The sequence below is a fragment of the Cavia porcellus genome, unplaced genomic scaffold, assembly GCF_034190915.1.
Source record: "Cavia porcellus strain 051 isolate PalLab524CR breed Dunkin Hartley unplaced genomic scaffold, mCavPor4.1 scaffold_5, whole genome shotgun sequence".
NCBI lineage: Eukaryota > Metazoa > Chordata > Mammalia > Rodentia > Caviidae > Cavia > Cavia porcellus.
Genome location: NW_026947488.1, coordinates 30,557,232 through 30,570,366, shown reverse-complemented (window position 1 = coordinate 30,570,366; position 13,135 = coordinate 30,557,232). Strand labels below are relative to the sequence as shown.

Below are 13,135 nucleotides of genomic sequence, written 5' to 3'. Positions count from 1 at the left end.
ACATCTGCAAGGCAGTCGCTACACTAGGGGCTGGCACAGAATAATGCCACACATACTTGTCATGGGGACAGATTGTACCTTCCTCAGCATAGGGTGACTGTAGGGTAGCTCCTGGCTTGTTGGCTCCTGTATCTGCAGAACCAGAATCATCCAGCCCACTGGCCTCTCCTCGGGACCATGGTGGAGACCTAGGGGACTTCTTGTCCAGCAGAATCTGAAGGGGTTGATCTTAAGACCCTGTCCTAACCTTTCAATACCTGTGCCTAAGAATGGAAACAAAGACTCTGAGGCCTCACCTTCCTCCACATCACATACTAGAGACCTACCTCATGGAGTTGAAATCAAGGAAATGCCTCCCCTGGCCTTATACAGCTTCCTTTGTCCTCCTCTATCCCTTTGACTCTTCTTCCCCAGGTGAGCCCTGCTCTGAATCTCAGCTGTGGAAGATTGACCAGAGGGGCCTGGGACAGGGCAGGCAATTCTTCAGCTTCCCTGTCAGGCGGACTAGAGTCTGGACAGGGCATGGAGGACAGGGTGAGGGACACCTCATCTTGTGATTGAAAACATTTGCTATCTGCCCCGTGTCTGCTGAGCATGAGGAGAAATCAGTGAGCCATCCTGAAGGGATGGGGCCAGGCCAGTAGCACCCCTCAATGGCCAATCTCTTATCTCAGCCCAGCGAGTATGGAAGGGACACTTAAGGGAATCAAAGTATAAGATCAGGAGTTTGGGGGCCCTCCAAGCCTGGAGGGCACAGATGAAGGCACAGGAACTTGTGGGCCCTGCCCTTTTCTTCTTTGACTGTTTACAGGCTGTTTGCCAGTATGGGGCATTTGGGAGGTCACAGCAGTATCAGGAAAGCAAATGACAGCTGTTTTCATCCCCATTCCTTTTCCCTACACAGAGATGCTACAGTTTGGGACAGTATAGACACCTGTCAAAACTTGGTCCCTTACTGGGAGGTGGGACCATGAAGGACAGGTGCCTAGTGGAGGTGTCTAGGTCCCTGGGCTGCACGCTAAATAACACTGAGGCCCTGATCCTCTTCTTTTGCTTCCTGACCATGAGGTGAGTGGTTCTGCTCAGCAAGTGCTCCCTGCCATTACTATCCAGCACCCATATCAGACACCCAAAGAAATGAGTCCATGCAATTACTGAGAAGGAGCAGGAAAATAGAAAAGATGGCCTGTGGGCATCACAAGAAGCAACAGGACTCCACCCTGTAGAGCCTCAAAACTGCAAAATAAAAGATTTGCTTTGAGGAGAAATCCACAGAGCACAAGGTTCCAGAATGGCAGCAGCAGAGAGAATGTATTCCTTGGAGTTGTATTTAGCTTGCACAATGATCCAGGCCCTCAATGCCTACAGCCAAGAGAAAAGGAAGACTGGCATCAGACGTTGGCATTTTCCATGTGGTGCTGGTTTTAGGCATTTGTGGCATGCAAAAGTTGTAGAGTTAAGAAGAATACTACCCAGATTTCACAAAGCCTAGGAGGTCAGGCAGTGTGCAGCATATGAAGTTGTGAAGGTGAAACCAAGGGTGCACTGGAGACCCCAGAATCTTGGAAATGCCAGGAACATGGATCATCTGAAGAAAGCTTTAGGGAAGGAACAGAGTGGGCCTACGAAAGAAGCCATGAGAGCTGTAACCAATGGAACTGCCATTGTGGTGGAACTGTTCAAGCCCTTTGGAGTTCACATCTTGCCATACATTTCCCAGGAGGATGCAAAGGAACTACAGGCCTTAATGTTTGCTTTGTTGGATTTTGGACTTGTTTTAGTCACATTGCTTTGTATCTTCATTTGTAACTTTTGAAATGGAAACATCTGTCTTGTGCAATTGTGTGTAGGAAGTGTTTAGCTTTCTTTTCATTGCCATAGATCTCAGAGGTGACTTGGGACTTGGAGTTTTCAGCTGAAACTGTTAGAACTTTGGCAATTCTTGCAGATGGACTAAATTCCTTTTGGATTAAAGGATGTGTGTGAGTCTTTATGGGGCCAGGGGCAAGATGTTATAGTTTGTGTCTGGATGCCTCCCCAAAATTTGATGAAATCAAGAGGGTAGGCTTTTCCAAGGTGGGTGAACCTAGTTTGTGATTTATTATCTAGTGTGGAGATTAGAGGTGTGTGTTACACCCATGCTAAACTGAGAATGTGCATACAATACAAGGAAGGAAAAGAGGCTTGTTTCTTCCTTTTCGCTCTTGTTGCTTTTGCAAATCTCCACAACCACAAACTATTACCCCTCTACCTCACCATGCCACCTTGGAACCAACAGATTGTGGACTAAAACCTCCACATAATTAACTAAATAAATGCTCCCCCTGTTTAAAAATTTGATCAATGCATTAATTAATATTAAAACATAAAAAATAACATTAAATGTTTAAATGAAATAAAAACTTGAAATGTAAAATAAGTGACTTATGTTTGTAAGAGTAAACTAACAGAAATCAGCCATTTGTATCAATTTGAAGAATAAAGATAGAAAAGTCAAATCAAGTCAACACAGCATAAGATCCTAATCTGTCTGTCCTGCTGGTCCTGGCAGTGTGCTAAGGATTAAGGGTCCTGGTTCCCTCCAAAGCCTGTGGGAGTGGTGGAGCACAGAGAAAGATGACAAAACATGTCCCAAATATGTCCAAGACATTGCATCTTCCTGTGAGTTTCCACCCTGCTGCACACACAAGGTGTAGTGTCAGGCCCCACTCGGTTTTAGCCCAAAACATCATTTATACAACAGTGTGTGCGCACACATGCACACACACACACACACACACACACACACACACACACACACGTATCATCCATTCGCATTGCCACCCTCACAGGTCCACTTGCATGAGGAGTGAAGTCACTATGCCACAGTTTCACAACACATGAGATTGTTCTATATTTGGAACATGGGCTCCTCCAAATGACCTTGTCTGACAAGTCAGGTTGGGTGAAAACATCACAGAGTCAGGGCCATGTGTGACATCAGAAGGCAATGTTTTGTCACTGAAAAGTTCATCTCTCATGAAGTAGGAGCATTATCATCATGAACTGAGCACCCAGTGTCTTCTGGGGGTGCACAGGCCACCTGACCCTCAGGCATCTGCATGGTGCAGATGCCCTTACTGGCCTTATTGTTAGGATAGACAACCTAGACTGGCCTACACAAGGTGCTCCCTAGCTGTGCAAGGGCCGCATCATCATGCGGGAGGTGCGGAGTGAGAAGATAGTGGGACCGGAGATATTGGAACTGGAGGAGTGGTCCCAACGGATGCCATTGATCTTCTGCTTGTACTGGTCAGCTGAGTAGTAGACGCCATTGAGGTTGGAGGGGCCACAGGAGTCAAACCACCATCCTGTTGAAGAGGAGGACATGGACCAATCACAGCTGTTACCTCTGGGCATCAGTGAGCTGAGGAGGTAGGGGAGGACCAGGAGTCCCTGTTCTCAGACTCAGTCACAAGAGGGCAACAAAGTCACTGGACACCTCTCTCAGCCTGTCTGCACCTTCTTACATTCCCCAGAATCCTCGCACCCCGTGTCCCTCCCTCACTGACCTCCCAATTTTCTGGCTTCCTCACATGTCCATATTACCTCCCTTGGTATCTGGTGGCCTCTGTCTCCATGAGTCTCTCTCTAGGTGGTCTCTGACCATGTGTCACACTGTGTGCCTCTTCCTGGTGAAGGACATCCTTCCCTGATAGCTGTCTCTGGTCTCTTTTAAACTGTCTTTCCCAGGTCACTATCCCCATGTACCCAGTCCTCTTCTGGTGTTTCCAGGGCTGCGCTTCCTCTCCAGCTCTCCCTCTGCCTTCCCTGTCCCAGTGCAACTCTGTCTTTACTACTCTCATTTCTATCAGCCTCTGTTCTCTCTGCCCCATCTGTCCCCATGTCTGTGGCTCACATCCCTCCTTCTCTGTCCTCCCTGTCCTGTGTCTGGTTCATCCCATCTCTCACTCTCCGATCTCTGCCCTAGCTCAGGATCACTGCCTGAGCCAGAGTTGGTGGAAAACTATGCCCTGGTCATGCCCTGACCTTTGAGTTAGGAGGAGGGGTGTCCCTCTAAGGAGGGAACCTTAGAACCCTGGTGGGGAAGGTAACTCACCTCCAGACATTATCACTGCACAGTTGCAGCCGCAGTTGTCGTGGTCTGCATCATGGGTGCTGAAGTTGTTGCTTCTCAGGATCAAGCGGCCCTGGCGAGTTGAGATGCCACTATCTTTGTCCAGATAAATTCTGGAGGCCACCAAGGATGGAGAGAGAGGAGAGCGCAGTCAAGTTAGTGCCGTGCTGAGGAAGCGTTTCCATTGGGAGCTTTGCCCAGGCTGGGTTTACTTCTTGTTGTTCCTAAAGTGGGAGCCTCAGCCCAGATCTGGTTTCTGGACCATTTTCCTCAGGCTCCTCCTCCCCTGCTGCCTTTTAGGAGTAAAGCACCTACTATGTGCTGGTCCCTCTTATCTCAAGAACTTGGTCTTGTGAAGGAATCACAGTGGCCATAATGAGGACAGCAGCTGACAGCTTTTGTGCCTCTACCAGGGGCAGGAACTGTCCCCAGCCCTTTGCAAGGGTTGACTTGCTCTTATCTAAGCCTCTCAACACCCTTTCCACATGCGAAGATGGGATCCCAAGAGCACAAGAACCTGCCCAAGGTCTCAGGATCAAGGAGGGTCAGCGCCAGATGCCAGGCCAATGTGACGTGACTGGGGACCCACTTGTGTTTCTGTACCCATTATTATCCTGCATCTGGCACCATCATACCTACCCATGTCCTGCCTCTTCCAGGAAGCCCTGCCCTGACCACAGCAGAACAAACCGATCTACATCCAAGGAACCCCTTGTGACTTGCATATCAGCAGGCAGCTCACAGAAGGGGAGTTATAGTCTTTGGCCAGAGTCTGGGGTCTAAGACTCCCTGGTGCTGATGGCCATCAACACCAACTGATGTACTCAAACACCCGCTCTGCCTCTTGGAGGCTGCATGACCTCAGTTTCTTCAGCTATGCATGTGGCAACCACACAGATATTGACAGATACCTTGGTCATTGTGTAGTTTGGTGGCCTCAGCTTGTAGATTGTTCAAGGCAGTGAACACTGGGCACACTCAGTGTTCACTGTTACTTGGTTCCTGGCCCATGGCCGACTGGCCCATGGCTGACTGGGAAACTAGAGGGAGGGGCTATACCTGCAGTGGTCATGGGAGACAGTTGGGGGCAGTTAGTCCCACATGGTGGAGGGGAATTGACTGTGGATACAGCCAGGACAGCTCAAGGATGCACTGATTCCCATGGCAGAGCCTAGGAGATGTCCCTGGTGCAACCCAAGGGAACATGGGGCTGGGTGGGTGGCTGGTGCTGTCCTCCCAACGTTCACTCAAGGACTCTTCCTGTCTGTGGTGAGAAGGAATGTAGCCTGATGGCCAGCCATGAAGCACCCTGTGCCCTTAAATATGCCACCCTGAACTCTGGGATGGTATGACCCAGTGCCCTGCAAAGAGCTGCCTGACTAGGAGTGCCCTGAACAGAACTCACAGACTGCCCAACTGCTATCACAGTTCTGGATTCTTCTTATGGCCATGAAAGGTTCCAGGGAGGATTCAGTGCTGACATTCTCTCATCCCTGGGAGCCACAATGGGGTCAGTGACCTCTGAGGACCCCACATCATGAAGTAGGACACCCACACTGACCCGCTCTTCATTTATGCCTCAGGCCTGTAGAAGCCCAAAGTGAGACATCCCACATACATTACTCATGTGTCCACATAGTCTAGTGCCAGGTTTCAGCACCTGAATATAGTTTATGTGCCCTAGTGTAGATGTGTGTGGGTGCTGAGTTTGCACTGGGAGACCCACTATGACCCAAATGCATGCTCCATGATCAGCCCTTGCATCTGTGCCTTTGTTTCTCTGGCAGCTCTTTTGGGAGAGGTGCATTTGCACATGTGTCTGTGTTCCCAGTGTGGTCATTTGTGTAGCTGCCCATGCACAAGCCCCGTGTGTGTGTGTGTGTGTGTGTGTGTGTGTGTGTGTGTGTGTGTGTGTGTGTGTGAGGTGAGCACACCCAGGGATGTGGGGTGCCCTTCACACTACAGGTTGGAGCTAGCTGAGCAGCTCTTTGTGCTCCCTGCACCTGGATTCAGGTCTAAATGATTATGCACCTTGGAAAAGCAAGTGCCAGGTCACTCTGTGTCCCTGTGACTCATCCATGCCTCCTGGGGCCACTTCATCTGCAGGCTCTGCCTGCACCTCTGGTGGGCATCAGGGGTTCCCATTCCTGTGTCTGAAAGGCACCCCCCAGACACCCACTCCCCAGCTGCTCACTGTGCATCTTTATACTGGGATTCCCTGGGGGACCTCTCCACCCCAGGAGCTCCCTGACTCTGGAGGGTGGGTCCCAGGGCTCAGCATCTTTCATCCTCTCATCTTTCTTGACATGGCTCCTACTTCATGGTTCTGAGATATTGGTCTCTGAGGATTTTCCTGAAGGACCACAGTATTTATGATCCCAGGACTTTTGTAAGACTCTCTTTCAATTTAGGATAAGGATGGCCCAGCAGGAGGCCACCTCTATCTTTTTTCACAATATGCCCACTCTCTGAAGTGCCCTTCCTATCTGCTCTCTGTAGGAGCAGAGTCCACTCATGATAGGCATCTGTACTCCACAAAGACCTCCCTGATTGGACAGCATCTCCAGGATTTCTGTGGCTTCCACTTTGGTAGCCACAATCCCCTCTATGGTGTGAGCCACCAGTAAAAATCCTAAAACATCCCCCACACCAGAGTAAGAGTCACTCTGTGGGGGTGGATCCCAGATCAGACTCCTCCCAAAGTGACCAGGCCAGCACATGCAGGCACAGAACAAGTATCTGATATCCTGCTCTGTTAGGCTCTGCAGAGGGAGAAGTGAATGAGAGCCTTTTGAGGCCTGGGTGTAGCAGCCTGGAGCTGTGGAGCTCTCTGCGGTTCAAAGAAAAAGCCAGGGGAGCACAGCAATTCCCACATGAGAGCTTCCATATTTAGCACACATGCATACACTTGCAGGGCTGACATCAGTAATGCAGATTTATGCATTGAGGTAGAAATGTGACGTTTCTGTCTTCAAATACATCATTTCTACATCTCCAACTTGCTTCGCCCCACTGCCTCAGTGTTCATTGTACTAAAATAGGTATGGTAATGCCCACCTCAGAGAGCTGTGGGCAGGAATTAATGGAGTGCTGAGAAAACAGTAAGTGTTCCATAAATGCTGATTATCCTTCCTAAATATGCCAAGAACCACACTGAAGAAGGAGTGGGATAAAGTAATAAAGTTTTGCAGTATCTGCATATCCAAAGCCATTCTGCCTTTGAAGCACAGAGCTTCAGAGCAACTCCCCTGATTTGCCCAAGTGGGAGCTGTCAAACTTTCAGAAAGGGGCCGGGTTCCCTGCCCATCCCAAGGGCATTTCCACCTCACCCCAGGACACAGCACAAGCACTCTCCTGGGACCCAGCCCACCCACCAACTGGGCCCCGAGCCAACCTGTAAAACTCTTTCTCGCTGTCCAGCTGGAAATAACCAAAGTTGGCATAGAACGTGTTGCCTTGCCAGTCTTCCATCTCCACACGCAGAGAGTAGTTAGCGCTGCTGCTGAGCTGGTGCACCACCTCGTTCCCCAGCCAGTGCTCCCCAGCAGGGTCACCGAAGCCCTGTGTGGAGGGGGACAGGGTGGGCTGCATGCTAAGTGGGAAGTATGTTCCTGGCTGAACGTGGGGTTGGGCCAGGCTCTGAGACCTCATTCCCAAGCTGCTGGGCCTAATGATCACGATGGGCAGTCTGGGGCAGGAGACCCCCACCTCCCAGAGGAAAAAGACCATTTGTAAAGGTAAAAGTTCATTAAACATTAAATATGACTGAAATCACATTTCCCCAAAGTTCAGTAACAGACAAAACTAATCTGTGGTAATCTGAATAAAAATAGTGACTATTTTTGGGAACAATTAGGAGGAGACACCAGGGGGATTCTGGAGTGCTATGAGGCTTTTATGTCTAGCTCTGAGTGGGGAACAGGGGTAAGCACATATGTGAAATTCACTGTGCTTCACACTTCTTATTTGTGCCTTTAGTTACTTGTCCATTTAATCTCAGTATAAAGATTTTCATCTGGACATAAATGGTACAGCAGACTTTGTTCAACAACAAGGAAACAAATGGAAACTTTCAGCAACATGAAAGTGTATAAGAACCTAAGAGCACATGGGCCATCTTGTCCCCAGTGTCTGCTCCCGTTGGTGGGAGGAGCTGCCATTACTAGCTCAGGGTAAACATCCAGCTTTCTTTTGTGTATTTCTGCATCTGAGCCCCTGATTTCTCTTTTCCATTTTGATGATTTTTTAACATCTCAATTGGTTCAAGAACACCTACAACTTAACTCGATATTTATATTTAAGCATTTATCAAATAGAATAGAAATTGGATGCAAATAATAATATTGCTATATTTCTTCATGATGTTTTCCTATTTCTTTTGCTTTTGAAAAGTTTAAAAACATTTAGAAATGGTCAATCAGACAATGAAAACACAAACTGTTCAATGAACAGAGATTAGTAGTATGCCTATCTATCTTGTATATACATACACACACATAAATGTGTAAACATATGTATATATATATATATAATCTCTTGCCTTCTTTCTTTTCTCCTTTCCCATATCATAGCTGCTCTTGTTCTCTCCTATTGAGCACTTTCTTTTCTTTTCATGTTCACAATATCTATTGTACATATTGGATCTTATTTACTTTTTTTTAAATTTACACTTGGGAGACAATATGATTCACCTACTTTCAAAATAACAATATGAAATATATTAGCAAGTGTTAGTTTATTTTTTGAAGTTCTGTATTTTTTATCCTTTTTTGTTTTTAAAATAAAAAATATATCAAAAATGCAATCAATAAATTTAAATCTTATAGGAAAAGAAGTTTAGGAACATTTAAGTTAACTTGCCAAAACGTCCTTACTTTGGAAAGCAATCAGGAAATACCTTATGTTGTAAAAGGCATTTGATCTTTCAATAAGCAACTCCACATTACAAACTGTATACTGCTGATGTGGTCACAGAAGGAGAAAAGGAGAAAGAAACTCATTTAAGCAGTGTAGCCAGGGGAGCTGGGTACTATTTCCTTTCATGTGCCTCTGCTGTATTTTTTTAAAAGTTACTTAGCAATGTATATTTTTACCAAAATTTGAAACATAAGTTAAATTTCATTCCTAGAATGTGTGTGAGACATTTCAAAAAGAGGCTCAGTTTCAGGAGGTGGAGTCCTCAGTAGCACATGCTTGCTGAGCAAGCCTGTTTGAGGTTAGGTGGCTCAGGGGGGCTGAGTATCTTTTCTGGGAAGCTGTGAGGGCAACACACTTCTCTCCCCCCTGACCACCACCGGGGTCCCTGCAAAGCCCCTCCCCAGGGAGGCAGTGTCACCTGCTTGTATTCCTGCCAGCTCCTCTTGAAATCCACTGCACCATTCTCACGGCGCTGGATGAGGGTCCAGGCGCCTCCACTGGTGTCCATCACACAGAAAACCTGGGGGAAAGAGGAGCAGCTGGAATCCCCTGGACACAGCCAGAAGCCAGATCCAGGGCAACACAAGGGTGATTTGGCTGATGGACCCCACCCCCACAGAGCAAAAGGTGCTCAAGGTCAATAAAAGCAAGCATTAGTGTTTTTCCATTTATAATACTGAAAAGATTTCTTTATAATAAAGCTCACTAGTTTTCATGGAGAATGTACTTTGGAAAAATTACTCTTCAAATTCCCTCATAGCTACATTTACTTAATTTTTCCAAAGCACATTCTCCATGAAAGCTAGTGAGCTTTATTATAAAGAAATCTTTTCAGTACCATAAATGGAAAAACATTAATGCTTGCTTTTATTGACATGACTGTGAAAATAAATATAATAAAATAGCATGAAATTCAAGCTAGAAATTTTTGCAAACACTCTGCCCTCAGCTGGTCTCTGCTCTAAGAGTCATTTACCAGATAGGTGAGAAGCGTGAAAGGCACTCCGGAGACAAATGGAGCTTCTCTGTGACATGCTCAGGAGAGCAAAAGGGAAGTGCAGAAGGAAACACAGAGCAGGCCCAATGCATGGCTGCTCCCCTTCCTTGCCCTCCTGGCCAGCCCAAGCCCTAGCTGACACCTCCCTCTCCTGCAACCCCTCCGCACCTGACGACTGTACCTGTAAGCTCAGGGCCACCTTGGGAGCTGCTCACTGAAGATGATGGCAACTCCATGGGCCCCTCACACTCATTTCCTGCATACAGCAAAGCCCCAGTTTCTGCCCTCAACTAGAAATAAATTTTGTGCTGGGCCAATGGAATTGCAAGGTTTACTTGTTGTATAAACGAGCATGGCTTTAACCAGAACTGAACTATTTTCAGCTACCCCAATGAGAAGTCTCTCTGTAAGGCAGCAACTTCTACTTTGAGGACTTCTGTACATCACCCCATGGTCACACCTCTGCCTGCGTGAGAGGTCAAAGAAGTAGGGGACCCCACTTTACTGGCATCTCAGCCGCTCAACAAAGCACAATGCTAAAGGGGGTTTGTCTGGAAAACTCCTGGTTCAACAACCACATCCACTCTCCTCTCCCCATGCCAGGACCCCTCTCACCCTCCTGGGCTGATTCATATTGGGCACGAAGATGGTGTAGACGCCATCCTTATTGAACCCAGACTTGCGGATGTCCTCACAGTCCCGAAAGCCCGGCACATCTGCACCTGCAGAGCCAGCAGTGAAGCAAAGTCAGACATCTGGAGATCAGCAAGTAGAAGGAAGAGACCGGGTGGGCTCGCTTGCTGTGAATTCCAACCGCACTTTCCATGGATTCTATGTACTGCAAATTTCCTTACACACCTGTCATGTGTAGGTCCTGGCTCAGGAATTAAGCTATAGGGAGATAGCCACATCTTGCAAGGTTTCATAGAGCAAGGGATAGGAGTTCCAGCTGCAAAGTGGTGTTCTGGGCAGAGGGAACAGCATGGTAAAGGCTCTGAAGTGAACAGAGCACAGGGCACAGGACCATGAAGAATGGGACTGACTCCCATGAGTGTGGAGCCTCTGCAGAGAGCACTCTGGCTGCCTGAGATGGTGCCAAGTGGGCAGAGAGAGGTCAGGAAAGGAATAGGGTGGAGGGGAGGCTGTTTCAGCAGGCTCAGCTGCCCCTGCACACCAGGCTGAGGAGCCCAGACTGCTGTGCCCAGCCAGAGCACTGTGACCAGAGTGAGGCTGAAAACCTAGAGGCTCAAAGCGGGGAGACCCAAGAGGAGGTGCAAGGCCCTTGAGAGAGGGTAAGAGGAGCCCTCACTCCAGCGAGGTGCTCCCATTCCGCAGACCAGGAGACTAACAATTCAGGGTGAGGGTACCCAGCCAGCCAGAACAACTTACTGGGGCATACTTGGATGTGAGGTCCTGGGCTCCCCTCCTGGCTACACTTCAACTGAATCTACCTGCAGCCCTGAGAAGAGGGCCCTCAATATGCCTGCTTCAGGGCCTGGCCACCGGCATCAAGGACCCATGTTTCTTCCCCTCTAGACTATATTTCAGATCCCACAAGAATACTGACTTAAATGCCTGAAATTACCAGTGCCCATGGATCTTTGGGAAAAGTTATTGTTGACAAATAAACTGCTGGGATTTGCAATCCTCCCTTTAGTTCATTTAGTACAACCACCTAGAGACTGTGATTCTACTAGAAGCCAAAATCTGGGTAGGTTGATAATCAAAGATGGGATTAAAGGTCCAGATGGATAGGTGTTAATTCTGGTGATGAACCAGGAGACTTCCAGGAAGTGAGACTTCCTTTTTGCTGTGGTTTCCAGATTCTGCATCTAGGACACCTGTCTGAAGCAGGTTGCTTTGCCCTAGACAACTAGGACCTGTGTCCATCCCAGCCTGTGCATACATTTACAGCCAGGGGTCTCTACATCCCCCTGCCAGCAGCCCCCTGCTCCAGGTGGTCCATTGCAATTGGAGTCCAGTCAACAATAGGGAAGGTGCTGGCCTAGAAAGGAAAAAGGAGAAGCCTGCTTCCCACAGCAGTGCAAAGTCCGAGCAGGGAACAAGCCTGACAATTCCAACTGCCCTTTCCATGGCTCTATGCATTGCAAATTTTCTTAGTCAGCAACAGTAGCAAAAAAAAATATCAACAACAGTGATAATAAAAGTACAATAACCACCACTGTACTACAGGGATTTTAGTTGCCTGTTTGAATTTAAGAAAAGATTAAGAGAAGGGGTGGGACCTAAAGACATGGTGCCTGGATGTACAGCACAGTCCAGCCCAAACCTGCTTCTTCTAAGTCTCTATGCTCAGAATCTGTACCTGTCTCACCCACTTTTGGCCATAGGCACCTGCACCTTGCTGAGCCCCTTCCTATGCAAGACCTCATCTCATCCTCTGTACAGTGCTCTGGGACATTTTATTCCCATTTCACAACTGAGGAAAACTGAGGCTTCAAAAATTAAATGAGCATGAAAAGTCTTAGTACTAGGAAGTGAGAGACTGAGGGATGAAACTCCACAGAAAGGCCAGTATCCCTTGCTGCCACCCAGCACTCTGCTCTGTACCTCCAAAGGAGGGCAAAGCACCTCCAGTCATCCTCCCATGACAAAGTGCTGACACAACTTGCCATACACACTATTGAGCAGTTGGCCACACTTCAGGCTGGGTTAGCCAGGAGCCTACAAGGAGAGGGGGCCCCTGGAAAGTGCTTGGGCTGAGCCACACTTTCCATACATTGGGCTTCTTCTGCAGGCTTGCTGCCACGGCCACACTCAGGCCCCAGAGGGTTCTGGTCTCTCCACAGCTTGTGGTCTGGTAGGCATCCAGCTCTTCCTTGAGCCTGGTGGAATTAGGATGGAGCCACAGCGAGGTCCTCTGCCCCAATCCCCTGTCAGCCATGTTGCCTGGAATCCCATCATTCTTGCTGGATTCTTTGTCCTTGAAGGCTTCCTAGGCCCCGCATGGTAGTCCAGCAGCAGTATGAGTCCCTGTCTGGTCTCCCTTTCATACAGCCATTCTCTACTCCCTAAAATGAGGCCCTTAATAGGACACCCTCTGGCCTCAGGCTAAAGTCCCTTCAGGGCCAGTTCTGCCGTGG

General features: G+C 48.2%; 1 protein-coding gene across 1 annotated transcript; it reads right to left on the bottom strand.

Moving 5' to 3' along the window:
• Positions 1 to 3,171: 3,171 nt before the first annotated feature.
• On the bottom strand, positions 3,172 to 12,936 carry LOC100713689 (angiopoietin-4-like). The gene is made up of 7 exons (XM_063249469.1): positions 12,772 to 12,936; positions 11,970 to 12,036; positions 10,647 to 10,753; positions 9,453 to 9,554; positions 7,512 to 7,678; positions 4,100 to 4,230; positions 3,172 to 3,350 (listed from the first exon to the last, which is right to left on the bottom strand). Exons 1-7 carry the CDS (start codon positions 12,934 to 12,936, stop codon positions 3,172 to 3,174), a joined length of 918 nt encoding a protein of 305 aa, XP_063105539.1.
• Between the last annotated feature and the right edge of the window lie 199 nt (positions 12,937 to 13,135).